Below are 21,414 nucleotides of genomic sequence, written 5' to 3'. Positions count from 1 at the left end.
AACCAGTATAAAATAAGAAGTACTAGTTAAAGACAAACTTAGCACATTGTAAACAGGAAGGAGGCAATGTGGGGTAATGGATAAACTATAAGTTTGAATTTGTATTTCAGCACTTAATTATCTGGAGAATCACAGGCAAGTGATTTAACTTTCCTGGACCTCAGTTTCCTTATCAACATAATGAGACTAACTCCTGCTTTGTAGGGTCAATGTGAGAATGAGCCACAATGAATATAAAGAGTCTGCCACGGTGCCTGGCATATTGTTAAAGATAAATACACAGTAGCCAGTATTGTTAATTAACCATAACTCTACTCATCTAGAGGGAAATTGTTCTCCCAAATGAAGGACAGTGTTGGATAAAAATTTTAATAAAAAAATAATTTTTACTTTTTCTTCCATTTTTAGGTTTTTGATGTAACTAAAACTCCTCCTATCAAAGCCCTACAACTTTGTACTCTTCTTCCCTATTATTCAGCTCGAGTACTTGTTTGTGGAGGGGATGGGACTGTGGGCTGGGTCCTGGATGCAGTTGATGAAATGAAGATTAAGGTATTAGTCTTTAACAACTACTACAGAAGCACTTCTAAGATAAATATACAATATTTTTGGTTTATATTTATTATGCAAATGAATATTAGAAAATATTGCCAATTTTAAATAGGTAAGGAGATGTTATGATTAAGCAGTTAACATAACCTTTAACAAAACAACATACAGTTGTTATATTTGTATCTATATATTGCTTTGGTCTTTAAATTTTATAAAATATTATCCTACAAATAGTTTGAAGAGAAAAATCTGAAATATATCTTCCATATTCTAGGGACAAGAAAAATACATTCCACAAGTTGCAGTCTTGCCTCTGGGAACAGGCAATGATCTATCTAATACACTGGGTTGGGGCACAGGTTATGCTGGAGAAATCCCAGTTGCACAGGTCTTAAGAAATGTAATGGAAGCAGATGGAATTAAACTAGATCGGTAAGTTACATTTCCCCAAAAAGTAGATTTTTGAGATTTGGCAGTATCGTTTGGCTTGTAAATGAACACTTGCGGAGATATAAAGTGAAATGTAAAAGACTGTATCATGCTTAGACATACATGCTGGTGTCTCCTTTTGTTGCTATGTAGAGCTAGAATCATAAGTTATGCTGAGTAGTTATCCCAAATTTACAATGCTCACTTAGATGTGGTTACTTTTTCACATGCCATTTTACTAGAAAAACCTCATTTATCCAGATATCCAAGCCATAGTTTTTTTGGTAAAAAGTACTAGTTTGTTTGTTTTTTTAACTTCTCTTTTAGATGGAAAGTTCAAGTAACAAATAAAGGATACTACAACTTAAGAAAACCAAAGGTATGTTTTTAGTGCTTCCATTGCAAGTGGCTTCATCAAACATGCATGGAGTGCCTACATCACATAAGATGTGGCACTCTGTTGTGGGATATGGAGACCTGGTGCTTATTTCAAGGGACCTCGTTGTGGGGCACAAGAGAAACCTACATGCTCACCTCACAAGCTGGACTGTGAAGCATGCTCTAGGAGAGAACAGGGAGCAGGCACGCTTAGTTCTGCCCCAGCTGATCAGGCTGGGAAGATTGCAGAGAAAGTGACATGGGAGTTGGTGCTTAAAGGAACAAAGGACTATAGAAGCAAAGGGAATCGAGGTGAGAGAGTGCAAAGCATGGTTAGCAAGTAGCAAATAATAGAAAGATAGCAAATCTGCGTATTTAAAAGATGCTCTGGAAATAGTATGAAAATAGTTTAGAAGCCTGCACTAGGGCAAAAACAAGGAGAATCAGGATGAAGACAATCCAGAGACATTTTAGAGGTAGAATTGATCAAGACTTGACAACTGATTAGTATATAAAGAGAAGAGAGAAAATATATATTACTACTAGATTTCTAGTTTTTATGACTAGATGTCTGGAAATGACATTAACCATGACAAGAAAAATTGGAAGTTTCAGCTTTTGGGTGGGAAGAAAGGAGTTATTTTGGCTGTGGAGCACTGAACAAGAAGTTGGAAGTTTAGGCTTACTGCTTAGAAACAAAGAGCTGAAGATGTAGGTTCAGGGATCCATGCTGGGTTTGGAAGCAAAATAAAGAGGGAGGACCAATAGCCTGAGTTGAGACTGAAGCTGAGAGCCTGAGAGTTGCAAAGCAGGTACAAAGCAAATGCCATGAGAACACAGGAGTGAAAAATCTGGGTGCATAAGGTAGAGCCCTTCTATAATAGATGGTCAGGTCTGAGGTGTAACATATAAAACAGAAATGGAAAGTCAGATTCCTCCTCCCAGGCTACACTCCTTCCTCCTGGAAAGTGAGATTCCTTTTCATAGTTATTAGCCTTGAACTAAAGCTTTATTTCTGGTAACTTCACTAAACATTATAAAATAGCTCTATGTGAAAAGTAAATACAGAAAGTATTCAATTTTCAAAAAAGTGTAAAGATTAAGGTTCACATATTATAACACAGGCTTGGATGGAAGCATAGTCTGTTGCTCATTCTTACCCTTTCTCACAGGAATTCACAATGAACAACTATTTTTCTGTTGGACCTGATGCTCTCATGGCTCTCAATTTTCATGCTCATCGTGAGAAGGCACCGTCTCTGTTTTCTAGCAGAATTCTTAATAAGGTGTGTTGGATAAAATAACATTTCCTGCTTATCACCGAAGGTACAGTAAAAATCAATAGTTCAATTATATTTAGCACTTTTAGATTTGGATCGAACTAACTTAGGGAAACATAGACTCTGTTTTTTAAAACCATCAAATTAGATCCTTAAATGTCTTTTTTTCCCCTCAGGCAGTGTTTCTTAAATATCTTTTATCAAAGTATTTTATAGCTGTAACTAATATTTTTAAGTTCAAAGTTGGGATGTTTTACAGCATATTTTGCTTAGATGGCAACTTCAATGGAATATATGATAGCTTATCTTAAATGGCAACTAAAATTAGAAAGAAATTTTAGGCAGAATATTCCCATGTGCAAATGTGCCAGTTCTTGGGTGGGAAGAGAGCTGAAGCCCCACTCAAGGCTCTGCCGTTTGGGATAGAGCAGCACCTCCTGTTCCGGTGTCTTTCCAGTCTGTATGTTAATCCATAATGTTTTGAGAGCAACAGAAAGGTCACATAAATCTGAAGTTGTTTTTAAAGGCTTTCATTTTAATTAAAGATATCTTTTCTAATTCATTCTTGTTTGCTGTTTTCCTGAATTCCTATTCTGTCCTGCAAATCCCTATTTATCTAATTAATCACTGGTCCCAATACTTTGATTAGTATGTATTGTATTAGCATTAACTTAAACATTTTTAAATTTGTGTACACACAAAGTGGCAAATTATTGCATATGTGAAGAATGTGATAAATAAATATATTTGAAAAAAAATTTTAGGCAGAATAAATTTTTGGTAAAGTCATTACTGAAAACATATTCCATTGGCTTGGAAAAATTCCAAAAGGCAGAAGAGGTAAGGAAAGGAACAGCTTGTTTACCACAGCTTTTAGCTAACGTCATTTCTGGTCTCTAATAGAGTTGATTCCTTTGATGGAAGTTTTGTTTTGGAATTTTTTTTAAATGACTCTTGGTGATTGAGCAACAGGATGTGAAAAGTAAATGCAAAGCAATTGTATTCCTGATTCTGTTTTACAAATATTCCAAATTTAAAAATAGTTCCCTTTTATTTATATAGTTACTAAGGCAATAAGTATTACTATTTGTGTATTTGGTAGTTAATATCTCAAAGCTCCTATCACCTTTCTGTATTTAAAAGTGATCATAAAATATTTATTAATGCCAGGCGTGGTGGCTCACACCTGTAATGCTAGTACTCTGGGAGACTGAGGTAAGAGAACCACTTGAGGCCAGTAGTTCGAGACTATCCTGAGCAAGAACAAGACCGCATCTCTACAAAAAATAGAAAAAATTAGCCATCCGTGGTGGCAAGTACCTGTAATCCCAGCTACTCAGGCAGCTGATGCAGGAGGATCACTTGAGCCCAGGAGTTTTGAGGCTCCAGTGAGCCTTAACAACACCACTGCACTCTAGCCTGGACAACAGAGTGAGACTCTGTCAAAAAAAAAAAAAAAAAGTTTGTTAGATTTATATGCATTACTATTCCAAAGTCATCTTAAGTACTAGGAAAAGGAGGAATTTTCTAATTTTAATACAGTATTTCTTTATAAAATACAGGGTTTTTTGACTAAATTGAGAAAAAAACACCATTTAGACACAAACCACCCCTATCCCATGTTTCCTCTGAGAAACAGGCTTATTGAACTTAAAAGTCATGGTGTTTATTGTCATTATCTAAGAGAGGGGGGTGATTAACATTTCATTTATTGTGCCATAGTTCACCTAGAATTTTTAAACCATTAATAGCATAATAGAATGAAATGTAATATTAAGTATGATGCCGAAAGTATCTGTAATATGTTAGAGGCATTTTTGTACTGGTTTAAATATAAAATATATGACTATATATTTTCATTGTTGTCCCTAGCAGGTTCTAATTTTAACCTTTAAAGTTATTAAGGTGGAGGTATTGGGTGGAGCCAGATATTACACACAAAAAGTATCACTTTTGATATTTCCCTTCTTTCCATCCGTACCTAGTCTTCTCTAAGGAAACATGATTCAACATACATGTCATAGAGTTTTGGTTCAGTGTATTTTTTTCTTAATGTTCACAGAGTTTTAGGTTGTTTTAATATTGTATTTTCTGTCCATTTTTATAGGCTGTTTACTTATTCTATGGAACCAAAGATTGCTTAGTGCAAGAATGTAAAGATTTGAATAAAAGAATTGAGGTAAGCTACTAATACCTTATCCAAAGTTTTCAGCAGTCTCTGGATTATAAAGATTTTTTTTTTTAACAGAAATGCTAAATTTTCTGTTAACATATTTTGCTTACATATGTGGAGTATTTGTGTGCCAGGCACTTTACTACTATACATGTTATCCCTGTAAATTCTCAACACAACCCTATAATGCAGGTATTATTATATTCTTTTTATATAGAAGAGAAGACTTTGAAATGAAGTAGTTTGCCCAAATTCACAGTTAGTGCCCAGATGTACATGTAATCAGGATTTGAATCCAGATTTGTCTGAATCCAGAGTCTGTTTACTGTTAGTCTAAATGGCCTTCATTCATACATGATAACAAATTTAAAGTTATCCAATACAGGCTGAGCACAGTGGCTCATGCTTATAATCCCAACACTTTGGGAGACTGACGCAGGATTGTTTGAGGCCAGGAGACAAGGCTGGGCAACATAGCAAGACACCATCTCTACAAAATAAAAATTTAAAAACTAGCCAGGGGTGGTGGCATGTGCCTGTAGTCCCAGTTACTCAGGAGGCTAAGACAGGAGGAAGATTGCTTGAGCCGAAGAGTTCCAGGCTGCAGTGAGCTATGATCATACCTGTGAGTAGCCACTACACTCCAGCCTAGGCAACGTAGTGAGACCTCATCTCTAAAAAACAATAAAACATTGCTTTATCATATTTTCTTCTTCCTGGGCTTTGATAGTATTGGTAGAGTGAAGCATATAAGATAGTACTTTATTCAATTATCTGATATTTAACATATATAAAAATTGTGAAGCTACCTAAAAATGCCAGAAACTGTCTAGGTACTGGAGGTATAGTGATAAATTCATTCTTCTATGTTTACAGTCTAGGGAGAAGAAAGATACTTAAACCACATTGTAGTGTGGTACGAGAAGTGATGTGATAAGAAAAATATGCAGTCTTGTAGGAATAAATAAGAGCAATACTTGGGCTGAAGAGATAGTCTAAGGAAAGTAACAGTAACAAGGGAGTCTTTCTAGAAGTGACAGTCTGGCTTTGAAAATTAAGAATTAGTTAAGTGAGGAAGGAGAGGAAGATGGTTCTAGGCTAAGAACAGTATGTGCAAAAGAAAGCCTAGAGGCAAGACAGAGTGTGGCGCATCCAAGTGAGTTCAAGCTGGAGCATAGCTTGCAGGAAGGAAAGTGGCAAGAACTGAGGCTGGAGAGAGATGGTAAGAGGCTAAATCACAGAGGGTCATACCTACCTGGGAAGGAACTTGGATTTCTTTTTCTTCGTTGTTGTTGTTGGGATAGGGTTTCACTGTGTTGCCAAGGCTGAAGTGCAGTGGCATTAGCATAGTTCACTGCAACCTCAGACTCCTGGGCTTAAGTGAGCCTGCCTCAGTCTCCTCTCAGTAGCTGTGACTTATAGGCTTGCGCCACCATGCCCAGCTAATTTTTCTATTTTTTGTAGAGACGGTCTTACCATGTTGCCCAGGCTGGTCTTGAACTCCTGGGCTCAAGCATTCCTCCCAAAGTGCTAGGATTATGGGCCTGCACCTGGCCAAGAGCTCAGATTTCATCATTGGCACAGAGCTAAGCCATTGTAGGGTTGTAATTAAGGAATGATATACTTGCATTTGTAAGTGTCAGGCCACGTGCTCTGTAAGGAATGCATAAGAGGAGAGTAAAGCTAGAGACAGACCATTTGGAACCTTTTAGGGAAGAAATAGTGTTCTGCACTATGGTACTATCAGGAATAGTGATGAGAGAGGGATAGAAGTAGCATCAACTATTGCCCAGTAGTTAATTGGATGTGCAAGATAAAGGCAAATAAGTCAAAGATAAGCCAGGTTTCTAGCTTAGGCAACTGGTGTTGGGATGAGAATTCTGCTCTTTTCTAGGAAGTAGGTTGGGGGAGGAGGGAGTAGGTTGCAGAGAAATTGCTTGACTCAAGTTTTATACATAGAAGTTGTAGGTGCCATAGTCAGTGAAAGTGTGTGATGGGCAGTCAGACATGTGGATCTTGCCCCGTTCACTTTCCAGTGAGATAGGACCGTCACCACAGACATGGCAGTTAAAGGCACAGAAGTGGCTAAATTGCCCTCCAGAGTCTGTAGCTTGAGAAGAGAAAGGGGCTTAGTACATAGTTGTGAGGAGTGCCATTCACAAAAGAAAGGAAGCAGAGCTGTGAGTAGTGACTGAGGAGGAACATCCAGGGGTGCAAGGTCTGTGGTTCCCAGGAAGCAAAGCCAGAGAAGGTTTCAGGAAAACAGGGAGGGGTCAGCCGTGTCAGGTGCTTCTAAAACAGTGAGTTAGATAAGGCCTGAAAAAATCTGGTGACTTAACAAAGAGGACGTTATTGATGACCTTGGTAGAAAAAGTTCCACTGAAGACGGGAAAGGCCAGATTACCCTTAGAGGTAGAAAGCAGTCTTCTATACATGTATCTCTCACATCTTACAGGAACACATTTATGAAAATGGGTATGAATTGTGTGAAAATAATGCACCCCATAGTAACTAACTGTTTGTATTTTTTTAAAGCTAGAACTGGACGGTGAGCGAGTAGCATTGCCTAATTTGGAAGGTATTATAGTTCTGAACATTGGCTACTGGGGCGGTGGCTGCAGACTTTGGGAAGGGATGGGGGACGAGACTTACCCTCTAGCCAGGTATGTACATTTACAGTCTGTTTTTATGTCATTGCTTTCTTTAAAGAAGTCTGTTGTTTATAGACTGAAACATTTTTCCTGAAATTTTCTTTTTTGTATATCTCATGAGTGTGAATAGTTAAAAAGTTGATGGTTCACCTAATATTAAGAGGTAATTTCTGGCCAGTCGCGGTGGCACACATCTGTAATCCTAGCACTCTGGGAGGCTGAGGCGGGCGGATCACTCAAGGTTAGGAATTCAAAACCAGCTTGAGCAAGAGTGAGACCCCGTCTGTACTAAAAATAGAAAGAAATTAATTGACCAACTAAATATATATATAAAAAAAAAAAATTAGCCAGGCATTGTGGTGCATGTCTGTAGTCCCTGCTACTTGGAGGCTGAGGCAGTAGGATCGCTTGAGCCCAGGAGTTTGAGGTTGCCGTGAGCTAGGTTGACAACGAGGCACTCTAGTCCAGGCAATAGAGTGAGACTCTGACTGAAAAATTAAACATAAAAAAAAAATTTTTTCCCACTGAAGACTTTTCATTAAAAAAAAAAAAAAAAAAATTAGAATCTGAGGGTATTTTGTCAAAAAATTAAAAAAAAAAAAAAATTTTTTAAAAGAAGTAATTGCCCTAACATGGCTGATTTTATTTTATTGCACCATATTATCCACATTTCCTTTTACCAATTTTAGGCATGACGATGGTTTACTGGAAGTCGTTGGAGTATATGGGTCTTTCCACTGTGCTCAGATTCAAGTGAAACTGGCAAATCCTTTCCGAATAGGACAGGCACATACAGTGCGGGTAGGTGAAATATTGCTGTAACAGGCTAATTTGGCCCAGTCCATTTCTAAGCCATTGATACATAGAGGAAAATATATACACTATATCTTTCTTTAATGGCCCATGCACCCGATCACCCTGCACTAAGAGCTTGAGTGGGTTGAGGAAAAAATGGGAAAAATGTCTCAAAATCCAGTTAAAGAAACAAATTGCTCACTGAAAAAGACTCTTTTAAACAATCAATGAATAAAGATATATTCAAATTAATATTCTAAAAATGAAATGCACATGAGTTTAAGGAACTATGAATGATATTAAGGAAGACCTTTCTGAACTTTTTGGGACTGACTTTTTTCTCATTATTTGTTTCCTAATATCAGCTGATTTTGAAGTGCTCGATGATGCCAATGCAGGTAGATGGGGAGCCTTGGGCTCAAGGGCCCTGTATTGTCACCATAACTCACAAGACACATGCATCGATGTTATATTTCTCTGGAGAACAAACAGATGATGACATCTCTAGTACTTCGGATCAAGAGGACATAAAGGAGACTGAGTAGATGGATAAGGAAATGAAACTTTAGCATAGAAACCTCTCAAGCAGACACATGTTCATCCAAATGTAGAAATTCTCCAGAAGCTATTCAGTCTTAATTTCACTAGTAGTATAATGGGTATACATTTATGTAACTAGCATCCCCCAAACAGCCAACTTCCAGTCATTTACAAATGTGTGGGGGTTTTTTTCTTTATCAAAATAACTTGATCATATATTAGCTTTTAAAAAGTCACAGAAAGTTACACAAAAGTGAAATGTTTTTTGTGGCTGTATGTCTTGAGAGTGGAACTCACTCTGAAGTATGCACTGTCTGATTCCTTGTTGAACCACATATTTGATGGACACATTATACTACCAACAAGATGTAGGTGGAAAGATGATTTCTGTCTCAATTTTTAAAATGGTGACGCTATAGCATTTTAACAGATTAACTTGCTTTTTTAAAGGAAATGATTAATGTCAAACCAGCATGGTTAGTTCTGGGCATCCTCATGCAGCATGCCTCTTAAGGTTTCCTACAGCCCAGACTGAGTGCATCTATGTGTATTGACAATACTTACAATTTTTATTATAATTTTTATTTTAGGAACATGTTAAGACCCCTAAATGTTGTTTAATTGGCCCTATTAATAACTGTGTGGAGCTGAAATTCAGGATCTTTTTTATAACCCCAGTATAGTCAAAAGAGAACCAGATAAGTGAATTGGTAAAAAATAAAATTAAGAGCACTTTGGATTAAAATTTATAAGTTCCAAGCTGGACAATTCATCAACTTCTGTTTTGATTAAAAGACAATGTCAACAATTTATTTTTTACATGTTGTTTAAAGGAAACTTATCAGATTAATTTTTCAAAAAAAAAATTTAAGGCTGACTGATAAGTTTAAAAAAATTCAGTGGTCTTACAGTGTTTTGAAATACAGTATTGTTTTATATCCAATGTACTTAACAGAATTTCCCCTTAGGGAGGTAAGTGGATAGGAACCTCTGCTAAATGTTTGTATCATATTTATTTTAAAATAAGAGAGATATATATTTTTAACTTATTTATTATTTACCTTGTGGTATGATACCTGTGTTTAGTGTTTACATTGTATAGCTTTATTTAATAAGTTAAATTGATCACATAAATTCTGCTAGTCACAATCAGATAGAAATTTAGTCTATTGAATAAGTAATTAAAATCCTAATTGAATTCTCCAGATATATTATCCAGATATTCTGTTTCTCCAGAGATAGTCTCCAGTGTTTTAAAAAAGGAGGACATGAAAAGCACTGGGAAACTACTTTTGGATAACTGAAAGCTTTGTTTCATTGTTTTATTTGTCCTTCAATTACCAAAAACTCATTGAAAGGCTAGTTTCATGGTTACCCATTAGAGGGCGCTCTGCTGCTGCTGTTGGCAGGCCGCCCTCTAAGGTCCCGCAGTTAGGTAGACCCAAGACCCAGCCTGGTGTTTTTCTGACAAATGGTCCATATGTGGGCCTGGTGGTCTTTCATGACATTAATTTCTGAAAGCTTAGAATGCATCCCCCAAAACACCATAGCTCCCTTTAAAGGTCTGTTATGATTCGAATCTCTCATCCACAAATTGCCATAAACTTCAATTTGCGTCAACTCTGGCCTAGGCTATGTTTTCAAGGAACAACTTAGTAATGTATACAGTAATCAATACATTATGTAAAATATGACTTCTTTTGCTAAATTAACCTCTTCCAGATATCCATGGGTGATCCTAAATTCTAATATTGAAAATTGTTGTGAACAGGTCTGTTTTTAGTTTATATACCTTTCACAGTAACTGTGGCAGTGGTAGGAGAGTTTTGTAGGTTTTCCTTTCTGGGTTGATCATGTTCTCAATATAATTAAGTTTGTCCTTTAATTCATGATCAAAATTGTAGTAGAAGCAAAACAAATAGTTAATATGAGATATAGGAAGTAAAATAATCAAAATAACTACATAGTTTTTTAATTACTAAAACTAGTCTAACCATAATGTTGCACTGTATTTACAGCAGATTTATACACGGTGCCCTCATTTATTTAAACAAATTGATTTTTCAATTACCATAATCCAGTGAGGTTTTGTCCCTACTGACCCTTCATGTTTCCTGCTGCTTTATTCACTCGTTCAGACTTAATTTTTATTCAGGGAAGTTATTTCAGAATACCATATTATAAAACTTAGTTTATTTTCTTGTTTTAGCAAAATTCACTTTTTTAGGCACATGTACCCAGCATTTCACATAAATGTATAGGCATGTGCCATGTTTAAATACAATTTGTAAGACTTCATGTTTGCAAGTTATATTAGGGTAGTAATTGTTAATTTACCAGGGATTCTATAATTTACACAACAATTTGCCATAAGATTTTCCTGTACCGTTTAAAATTGTCTTGATATTAAAGAATGAACTTCTACATTCTCAGGAAGAAATATATGAAGTAAATCATATCTACATATCTGTTTTCAGATATTCTCATCTTGTACTGTCCTAATACATTCCTAACTCCTTGTAAACTTAGTGGCTTAAATACTGACTACTTTGGCAGCTTTTATAGATCCTATAGGCAGATGATAATTTTCAGTGCTTTGTTACGCTTAACAGAAATGAAACTGACTTGTGTTTTAAAATTCAAGTTGTCTAATAGTAAGATTACATGATTTATACGTGTTTTAGGTTTTCTGCAACAATTAGCTGGTGAACCCCTAATGTAGGTAATGTTTATAAAATTTTTATAGTCAAAATTATTTATTTTTATTTTTTTAGGGTATGTCAGAAATGTGTAGTATTTGCTTTTGGGGATACATTTGCCTAGTTATAAAATATACTGTGACTCAGAAATTGTAAAGTCCTTTTTGCGCTATAAAAATGAATACTACCAGCATGTCAAAGGAAAACTAATTTGCATTTGTAATATAAAGTAAAATTGTATTTAATGTATATTATTGAATTTTAAATTTGCACTAACTTGAGAACTTTAAAGGTTATATTAATTTAAAGATTAACATGGACCTGAATAATACATAATTTGATTGGCCAAAAAGGTCAATAGAATGGGTGATAGTTTTGTGTGGTTTTCCTTCAAAATGATAATATTGAAGCCAGAACCAGCACTTTATATTCAGAAATGTTTTTTTTTTAATTCTACCCAGTTTAGGGACAGTGAAATGTAAGTAGATTTATAAAAAAAATCTACAAATTTAAAAAGCAAAAATATTGTTATTAATCTCTCCTAATCTGAATGAAGGTACATTCTCAGCAACAAGAGAGAAAAGGTGGTTTTGGTTTTACTTTAAAAAGTATTCATGTCCTTCCTCAAATTTTCCCTTTAAGTCCTGGCTCTTGTTTCTCAAAGTATCTGCAACATCAGAATCACTTGGGCAGGTTGTTGATAGTATGGATTCCTGAACCCAGCCCTTGACTTAATGAATCAATGTTTCTGGAGATAGGATATAAAAATCTCTGTTTTTGTTAACAAGCACGTCAGACAATTCTAATCCATACTGAAATTTGAAAGCTACTGGTGTATACCTCGTGTTCACCCAGGGCTTTTGCCAGACGGATACTATGCAGAAAAATTAAATTAATTGGATGTTCTTAAAATTGTTTTTCCTTCACTATCTGCCCACTTCCCCCCAAATCATTCTTCTGAAAGATGGAAAAACTTGTTCATATCCTAACTGAATTGATGTATTTGTCTGAACTCTATTACGTAAAAATTGATATGATTTGCATGTGGAATCATAGTTTTGGACTGTGATCCATGAAGTCTTGGAGAATAGGAGCTGCTGTAGGAGCTAGTGCAGTGGGCCCCAAGGGACAGTGAGCAGTCCAGGCTCCTGCCTTCTCCCTTCATTCAGGGCAGCCCCACTTCTGCGTACTGGGTGCCACTTAAGATCTCAGTAGATAAGATACCTCCATTATTTAAAAATGATTCTTCTATTTTTTTTAGAAAGGGTTTGGAAGGCACTACCATAATGGACTCTGTCACCTGGTTAATTTTCTACTGATTTTTACATGTTCAGAAACCTCATTTTTTTGGTGGAAAAAATATTTTAGAAGTCATAGTTGCTGCTTTGAATGTGGCCACTTGGCTGTTTCACAATTTTTAAGGGCATTTTATTGAATAGTAAAGCACTGAACTTGTGTTTCTAATATTAGTATACAAATATACTATTTAATTTTAGATATGTAAATACACATACATACACACACACACACATATATATATATTTATCCCCATGACCCTGATTGTATAGTCAGTGCATGCGGTTTAGAGGTCCCAAAAAGGTACATTCCAGGGTTTAGGGAAAGAATAGAAAAATGTCACCCTCTAATACAGATGTTTGCAAAACTTAAATGATCATGCTTAGCCATCTGCAAGAATGTCTGCAGAAAATAAGCCACCTGGCTAACAGACCAAGGACACTTCCTCGGTCTCCCTAAGGATGCCTTGGGCTACCTCACAATTAAAGGAAGATATTGACGCAGAATGCGCTAAACCGGAAAAAAGTAATAATCTAGGAAATTTCCATCACATGTTACTTTCAGGTGACTAACATGAGTTGAAAAGGAAGAGCCAGAGAGTTAGGCTGTTTTCCCTCTTCCTCTAACATTGTCCAGACAAGAGGGCATCCTGCTTGAATGAGTAGATTTGGCATCTGAGAAAAATCCTAGAGTAAGGCAGAATACTGGTGTAGTTGGATGATGATGGCTCATAGGAACATTGGTTCTCATTAATCCAGTTCTGGGCTCTGCCAGCCATCTTTCAAATTTGATCTGCTTTAATGAACCGTACAGATGAATTAGCACTCTGATTTGTAATTCTGTTTATAAAGTTTAGAGCTTAGCTTGAGTCCTCGCCCCAGTCACTCGTACAGCTGAGCTGAACCCACAGTGCTGAGGACACATGTGACATCTCCACTTGAGCAGCCAGCTGGCCTCTTGCATTCTCTTCCCCGTCTGACCACAGGACTGTGTACCTCCTATGTAATTACCCTGTGTTAATTGCTTTTGTTGTATTGGGTCTATGTTGTGGTCAGTGCCTACAGATAGAAATGAGAATTAAAGCGTTTGATGTGTTTAAGATGTTTGCTTGTTTTTTATTAAAATTGAAAGCACAGCACTTGATAAGTATGATACTGTGTTGTTTTCTTTGAGACAACAGTGAGATAAAATAAACAGCTTTGAGTTAATTTCCCAGAAAATGGTCCTTGGTCTACAGCAGGGAAAACATACTATGTGGCAAGTTCCCAATCAGATACTTGCAGACAGAAAGAAGACTATGAAATTTATATTGCATGGCTTTTGTAGCCTAGAAGCATAAAATGTGCACATATGATGGAAAAAACATGCATTCCTGTGCTTATAGACTGGCTCCTGGCAGAGTAGAGCAGTAACTGGAATGAAACAAATGAGGTGAATTCACATTATTTTCATTCAGTAGAGTGTGGAAGAGTATAGCATTTATTTGACATATCTAGGTTGGGAACAGCCTCCACCACTGTTTTAACATTGGGCAAGTTACTCATTCTGCTTGAACCTTCTCTCTCTTATAGAGAGAATGTGGGAATTAATGCCCACCTAAGGGTTGCAGCCTCAAATGCTTACAGGAGCTAGGCAGGGCATACAGGTAGGTGTGGTGGAGACTGGTAAACTAGATATTGCAAGAAAGCAGGCCCAGTGTAAGCAATTGATTTTTCTAGAAAAATTAGACTTTTTGTATGAAATACAATTTTTAAATGGTTGGCAATGATTAATAATTGATTACCTATAGCCTACCATAGGGTTGGTTATATGATAAGTATAGTGGGGGGGGTGAATGTATCTTAATGTGACTTGCAGAATAATTATTATGTGTTTCCTTCCATTCGAATTTTCATAAAGCTTTGTGGTTTATCAGCTATGATCTAAGTTTCACATAACATTTTGTGGCATGCAACTTTTTTTATTCTTTTCAGTAGGTATTAAAGGAAGATTCTGTGGTCCCACTGTCATCTTTACCCAGAAGTCCATTTTTACAAAAGATTTTTGTAATAAAAATTCATTTGATCACTTGCCTACTTTTTTTAAAACAGACAATACCAAGCATAAATGTGCTTTTTCTTGGTCAGTAATTTTAGACATGAATTATATGTGGCTGTGATAGCTGCTAAAGTTCACAAGGAAGGCTCTCTCTTTGGATTTCTTAAACATCACACGTTTATTAGACACGTGATGTGGTGCTAGATACTTTAACTTTTTATGTTAGAATTGATAATTCTGTGAAGTAGGCATTAGTAACTCCATTTTACATGGTGGTAACTCACAGGTACAGGTTGATCCCAGGCCATCCTCCCCACTGCCCTTTTGTCATCAACACAACCACCACCACTATAAAAAAACAAATATTAGCAGATGTGTCATTGCACCGAGCATTAGGACTGCTGGAGTTTCTGATATGGCCCTCAAAGGGACTACTCATTGTCAGAGAAATGCATTCAAAGGTAAATTATTCATGGAAGGACTTGGGAGATTTTTTTTTTTTTTTTTTTTTTTTTTTTTTTTTTTTTTTTTGAGACAGAGCCTCACTCTATTGCCCTGGCTAGAGTGCTGTGGCGTCAGCCTAGCTCACAGCAACCTCAAAGTCCTGGACTGAGGCGATCCTTCTGCCTCAGCCTCCCGAGTAGCTGGGACTACAGGCATGCCCCACCATGCCCAGCTGATGTTTTTCCATATATTTTTTTAGTTAGCCAATTAATTTCTTTCTATTTTTAGTAGAGACGCGGTCTCACTCTTGCTCAGGCTGGTTTCAAACTCCTGAACTTGAGTGATCCTCCGGCCTTGGCCTCCCAGAGTGCTAGGATTACAGGCGTGGAATTTGGGAGATTTTGATGAACCAACAGTGTGTTACACATTGTTGTAAAAGAAAAAAAGTCTGAAGCACAATAAAATTTTAGAGTTTGAGTAAGAAGCAATTTGTGATTTGGTAAACACCAAACCAAAAGAGGTTTAGTGTTCTGATGACAAAATGTCAGAGGCAAGTGTCTATAGGGTGGATACTGACACAAAATTAAATTATTTGGTTGCAGTTGCAAAATTGCCTTTTTTGGTTTATCTTGTTGAAAAGTCCCTAGTAAAATAACCATATGTTCATTGGCTGCTTGTGATTGGCTGGGGTTAAGTTTTGTTTCTGTCTGACATAAGCATTTACCAAAAATGACCCAAGTTAAGTTTCATTTGTAGTCTAAGCAAGGTTAAGGCTATTCTTAAGGGTTAGCTGGCTTGCTCATTCAGTTTTTCAGCCCATGTCCCCATCTTAATTTTGCTTTAACAATTCCCCCTTTGGGTCATCGTCTCAGCAAGCTCAGAGTAACCAAGTAGCATAGCATTGTTCTTTTTTTTTTTCATTATGTTCCTCATTGTTTTTGTTTTTTTAATTTATTTTTTACTTTGGCATATTATGGGGGTACAGATTTTAAGGTTTCAATAAACGCCCTTTCCCCCCTCCCCCCACAAGTCTGAGTCTCCAGCATGACCATCCCCCAGATGGTGCACATCTCACTCATTATGTATAGCATTGTTCTTAGTTACCACTTGACATAGACATTGAGAGGAAGAGTCAGATGTCATCATCAGTAGGTACAGTAGGGTTCAGAGTCTCCATAAGCGATCACATAGTGTTGGTGTCCTTGAGTTGTCTGTTCCTGCAGCAACCATTGGATGTGATAATGACAGTGACTGCTGGAAAGCATTTAAAATCTTTGAGAGAATACAATGCACCAGAGGGGTAAACACAATAACTGTAAAGAAGATAATAGCCAATTGGAAAAACCTCTGGGCAAAGATTCCCAGGAACCAAGATTTAACCAACTGTATAAATCAAAGGAGACGGTGCCTATCTAATGTAAAAATCATGTTTGTTCTTTAAGGTATTAAAATTGGGGGCAATAATACCTGCTTTATTAACATAAAAACACTTGTCAGCCAGCAGCAGTGGCTCACACCTATAATTGTAGCACTTTGGGAGGCAGCACTTTTGGAGACCAAGGTGGGAGAATCACTGGAGGTCAGCAGTTGGGGACCAGCCTGAGCAAGAGTGAGACCCCAAATTAGCTGGGTGTGGTGGTGAGCGCCTGTAGTCCCAGCTACTCAGGAGGCTGAGGCAGGAGGATCACGAGCCCAGGAGTTTGAGGTTGCTGTGAGCTCTGATGACACTACTGCACTCTATTTTTGAGTACTACTGAGGCCAAATTATTCATCTCAGATGGTAATGTTGAAGAGAATTTGAAGTATCCTTCAAACTCTTTTCAAGAGTTGCTGAAATATTAATAAACAATTTTTCCAATTCAGAGACTCCCAGATGAGAAAAAAGAGCTCTTACAAAAGAGTGAAACCTGGGACCCCTTTGTATGATTAATTTGGGAGATCACAAAGGGCTCTTTTGTGAGGGGGTCACTTTATGTACAAATTACCCTAAGTTAAGGATTTGAGTAGCATTTAAAAAGTCATATCTGGCCATTTTAGGAAGGAGATAGCCCAAATGTCCAGATCATTTAGAAATGTCCTTTCTATATTTTGTTACCATACAAGCTGAGTAATCCAGTATTACTGAGAGAGAAGGTCAAAGTGGATCCCATTACCCGCTGGTTGGGGGGGAGGGTGATATGAATGTCATTTTTATTCCTTGTTATATCTGCGTCTGCACATTACCAGGTCAAATTGTTATGACTTATGTTGTAATAGGAACAAAAAATCATTTCGATGTATTTGATAAGGCAACCCATATATGCCATCACCAATTAAGGATGATTGGTTTCCTCTCCAAATATGCCCTGAGTATTCATCTCTCCAATGAACAAAATATTACTTATTTTATGTAGTGGAATTACAGTGGCATTGCATTTGTCTCTAGAGCTTCCATTGAACGAATGCTTGGTTTTAATGAGTTCTCTGATGATGTGCGAGGGTATCATGGTCATGTTCTTGTGTTAAATCTGTGTCATTATATGTAGAAGTTCAGTCTCTATAATCTGTGTCAAACCCAAGAGTTTGATTGCAGAGGGAGTCTGGAACGCTGCCTAGATTAGTCCCATATCTTTCTATGCATAGGGATTAGTCCCATATCTTTCTATGCATAGGGATTAGTCCCATATCTTTCTATGCATAGAGATAAATTACAAGTAATGAAATCAGTAGTAATTACAAGCCATCCCTTTGCTTCCATTGCTTCTTCCTAGTGCCAAGTTGATGAGTCATAAATACCAACCGATCTGCCAAGGGAAGGGTACCAAACCTTTTCATAAAGCCAGCATCTTGAATAACTCGCCCCAGCGTGTATGGGAGCAGAACTGATTTGTCCCATCCATCCAAATGACTACATAGCCAGCAGTTGCTTTGGTTAGTGCTATGGTTTGAGTGTGTCCTCCAATTTCATGTGTTGGAAATTCATATGTTGAATGGAGGTGGGGCCTTTGGGAGGTAATTAGGATTAGATAAGGTCATGGGGGGGGCCTCCATGATCAGACTGGTAAGAGGAGCTGTGGCCTTCAGTCCACTACCAAAGCTTGTGACCTTGATTTAGGTAATGGCAATGCACTCTGGACCAATGAAACATCCAGAAAACTAGAGGGACAGGGAGATAAGACTAATAATAACCTATTGACGTGGTTATTCACTCCCAGCACTTTGCCAGGCCGAGGCGGGAAGATCATGTGAGGCCAGGAGTTTGAGACCAGCCTGGGCAACACAGCAAGACCCCATCTCTACAAAAAAAATTTAAAAATCAGCCAATGTAGTGGCCCACGCCTGTAGTCTTAGCTGTTTGGGAGACTGAGGCAGGATGATCACCCGAGCCCAGGAGTTCAAGGCTGCAGTGAGCTATGATTGTGCCACTGCACTCTAGCTCAGGGGACACAATGATACCCTCTCTCTGAAGAAAGAACCTGTTATTTCCAGATAAGTAAAACATGATATAAATGGGAACATACAAGAAGAGCCACATGGTCTGGAGTTTGGAGTTAAATGACATAATAACATACTAGCAGAGCATATGATCATCTATAAAACAATTTTATATAAAGCATTTTATTCCTCATAAAAACCCAATCGAGTAGGCAAAGTGGATATAATTTTTCCAAATGAGTACACTGTTTCCCAAATGAGTACATTGTGATTCAGAAAGGCTAATGACATGCCAGTGTGGCACAGAGCTAAGACACTAATCTAGTCTTCTGACTCCAAAATCTAGTGGAGTGTGTTGTTTCTTTTTTTTACCCCCGTCTAAATTATGCCATCTTCTCTTGAGGTCAGGGGTGCTTAGCCTTTGTAGTATCCCAGGCAGACCTCTATAAGAAGTTAGCTACAGTTCCAGACAGCTCTACACACACACAAAGCTATGCATGTTCAGCAGAGTTTTGCAGCCAACTTCAGGGGCCTCCTAGCCTCTGGGTAAGACCTCTGAACCAAGAACACCAGCCCTAGCTGGGGCATCTCAGGCCTATTTAAACCAGAAATGAGCCAGGTTATCCTCTGCCGTCTCCAGTGATTTTCTGGTGTGACTTAATCCACAAGCCCACAAAGGACCCAGTGACACACAGGTTCAGACGAGCTGGTGCTGGAGGAACATTTCAGGGAGAAAGAAGGTGGCGCTTAGGCTGTGCCCCCAAGGAGATGCCATGCTGGCATATTAAAGGACATCATGCTGGACACGCTGGCAAGAAGAAAAGATTGATGTAGAGGATGCACGGAAGATGAATTTGAAGAAATAGCAAGTGACCAAGTTGTAGAGTCTTGACTAAGAAGCTAAAGCGTGTCGAGCTTGAATCTGTGAAGCTCAAGGTGCCGTATACAAAACTGCATTTTAAGAAGATGACTCTGGCCGGGCGAGGTGGCTCACACCTGTAATCCTAACACTCTGGGAGGCCGAGGCAGGCAGATTGCTCGAGGTCAGGAGTTCGAAACCAGCCTGCGCAAGAGCAAGACTCCGTCTCTACCATGAATAGAAGTTAATTGGCCAACTAATATATATAGAAAAAATTAGCTGGGCATGGTGGCGCATGCCTGTAGTCCCAGCTACTCGGGAGGCTGAGGCAGTAGGATTGCTTGAGCCCAGGAGTCTGAGGTTGCTGTGAGCTAGGCTGATGCCATGGCACTCACTCTAGCCTGGGCAACAAAGCGAGACTCGGTCTCAAAAAAAAAAAAAAAGAAGAAGATGACGACTCTGGGAGCAGCGTGGAAGAAGGGTTGTAAGGGGGAGAACTGGAAACAGGGCAGCTGTTTGAAAGAGAGAAATAGAGGCAGAAATGAGAACCCTCACGGCGGAAGAATTGACAGGTTGAGATGTAGGACACCTAGAGGAAAGGGTTAAGGGTCTCTGAAGACCTTGAGTGTGGAGGAATGAATGTGTTCCACGGGTATTGTGCACAGTCTGTGTAGATGACAGAACTAGGCGCCCCGGGCGTCAGGCTCACACCAGCAAGGCCAAAGCCAAACCCGGACTGAGCCAACCAGTTACGAGGAGCCATTTTTAGGTTTCGGCAGTTTGTTGCTTGTATAGACAGCAGAAAGAATAACGCAAAAGGTGCCAGCTTCCCGGGACTTTTGTCTCAGACACCAAAGAGCGTATAGCAGCAAAACAAAAGGCAGGATGGCTGCAATGTGACCATGTGACTGTGGGACACCCCGTTGCCAAGGAGCTAATCCTGGAAGCTCTATTCTGAGGGGGACAGGACAGAAAGTCCCCTGCCCCACCAGAACCCCGGAAATGAGAAACTGTCTCGTGACAGCTTCCCAGGAGAGATAAGGAAGTGAGCGAAGATGGCCTTGTGGCGGCCCCTTGCAGACCTCCCAACCCCCCGAGTCCAGGAAGGACTCGGGCGTTCCACCAAGATTCAGATAAGCCACCGTCCAAGGCTCCGCCTGAGTGGATACAGGCGAGGTCACCATGACGCTGTGGCGGAGCCCTTCCCCCGCACAGGGGAGAGCCGGTTTTGAGGCACAGAAGATAAGCTTGGTTTGAGATCACCAGACTGTAAAGTTACATCGGGACATTTCTGTAGGATTGATCAGGGCTGGCCAGAACTGAAAGTGCACATGTGTTATTCCAGAGGCGGCGGCATGATTGCTTGAGTGCCAGCGCCATAGTCCCGGGGTCCTGGGTCCTCTTCCTTACTAGGTATGTGTCTTGGATACACATGATTGCGAGACAAATTACCTGAAAACGTGGCAGCTTAAATAACATTTATTTTGCTCCTGAACCTGCACTTTGGGCAGGGCATTTTTCAGAAGAGTCTACGTCCCTCCCAGTGTCAGCTGGGACAGCCCAAAGGCCGGAGGCTGGAGCTGATGGAGAGCTCCCTCGTTCCCATGTCGGGCAGTTAATGCCAGCTGTTGGCCGGGCCCCTGGCTGAGCCGTGGCCACGACACCTGCAAACGGCCTCTGCACGTGGCCGCTTTAGCTTTCTCACGGCGTGGTGTCTGAGGTTTAAGGAAAGTGATTGGAGAGGGAGAGCGGGACAGAAACACAGTCTCCTTCTTGCGACCTAGCCTCAGAAGTCAGGCAGTGTCACTCTTACCGTACTCTGTTCACTAAGGCAGTGACAAAGCTCTGTCCAGTTTCACCAGGAGGG

At 38.8% G+C, this 21,414-nt stretch overlaps 1 protein-coding gene across 3 annotated transcripts in view; it reads left to right on the top strand.

Annotated features, from left to right (window-relative positions):
• The window catches only part of DGKE (diacylglycerol kinase epsilon), a 28,777-nt gene extending 14,846 nt beyond the window's left edge, over window positions 1–13,931 (top strand). For 2 of the 3 annotated variants that reach the window (XM_075994444.1, XM_012741708.3), the window contains exons 5-12: window positions 409–552; window positions 827–984; window positions 1,309–1,360; window positions 2,532–2,645; window positions 4,747–4,818; window positions 7,348–7,475; window positions 8,153–8,264; window positions 8,624–13,931. In XM_075994444.1, coding sequence (XP_075850559.1) covers window positions 409–552; window positions 827–984; window positions 1,309–1,360; window positions 2,532–2,645; window positions 4,747–4,818; window positions 7,348–7,475; window positions 8,153–8,264; window positions 8,624–8,803 — 960 coding nt within the window. In that variant the 3' untranslated portion in view covers window positions 8,804–13,931. Of the gene's footprint in view, window positions 1–408; window positions 553–826; window positions 985–1,308; window positions 1,361–2,531; window positions 2,646–4,746; window positions 4,819–7,347; window positions 7,476–8,152; window positions 8,265–8,623 lie in introns of those variants that run through there. The other variant, XM_012744638.3, reaches the window with a different exon arrangement.
• Window positions 13,932–21,414: the final 7,483 nt, after the last annotated feature.

This window comes from Microcebus murinus, chromosome 18 (assembly GCF_040939455.1).
Source record: "Microcebus murinus isolate Inina chromosome 18, M.murinus_Inina_mat1.0, whole genome shotgun sequence".
NCBI lineage: Eukaryota > Metazoa > Chordata > Mammalia > Primates > Cheirogaleidae > Microcebus > Microcebus murinus.
Note: the sequence above shows the minus strand (reverse complement) of the source record. Positions and strands in the feature narration are given on the sequence as shown.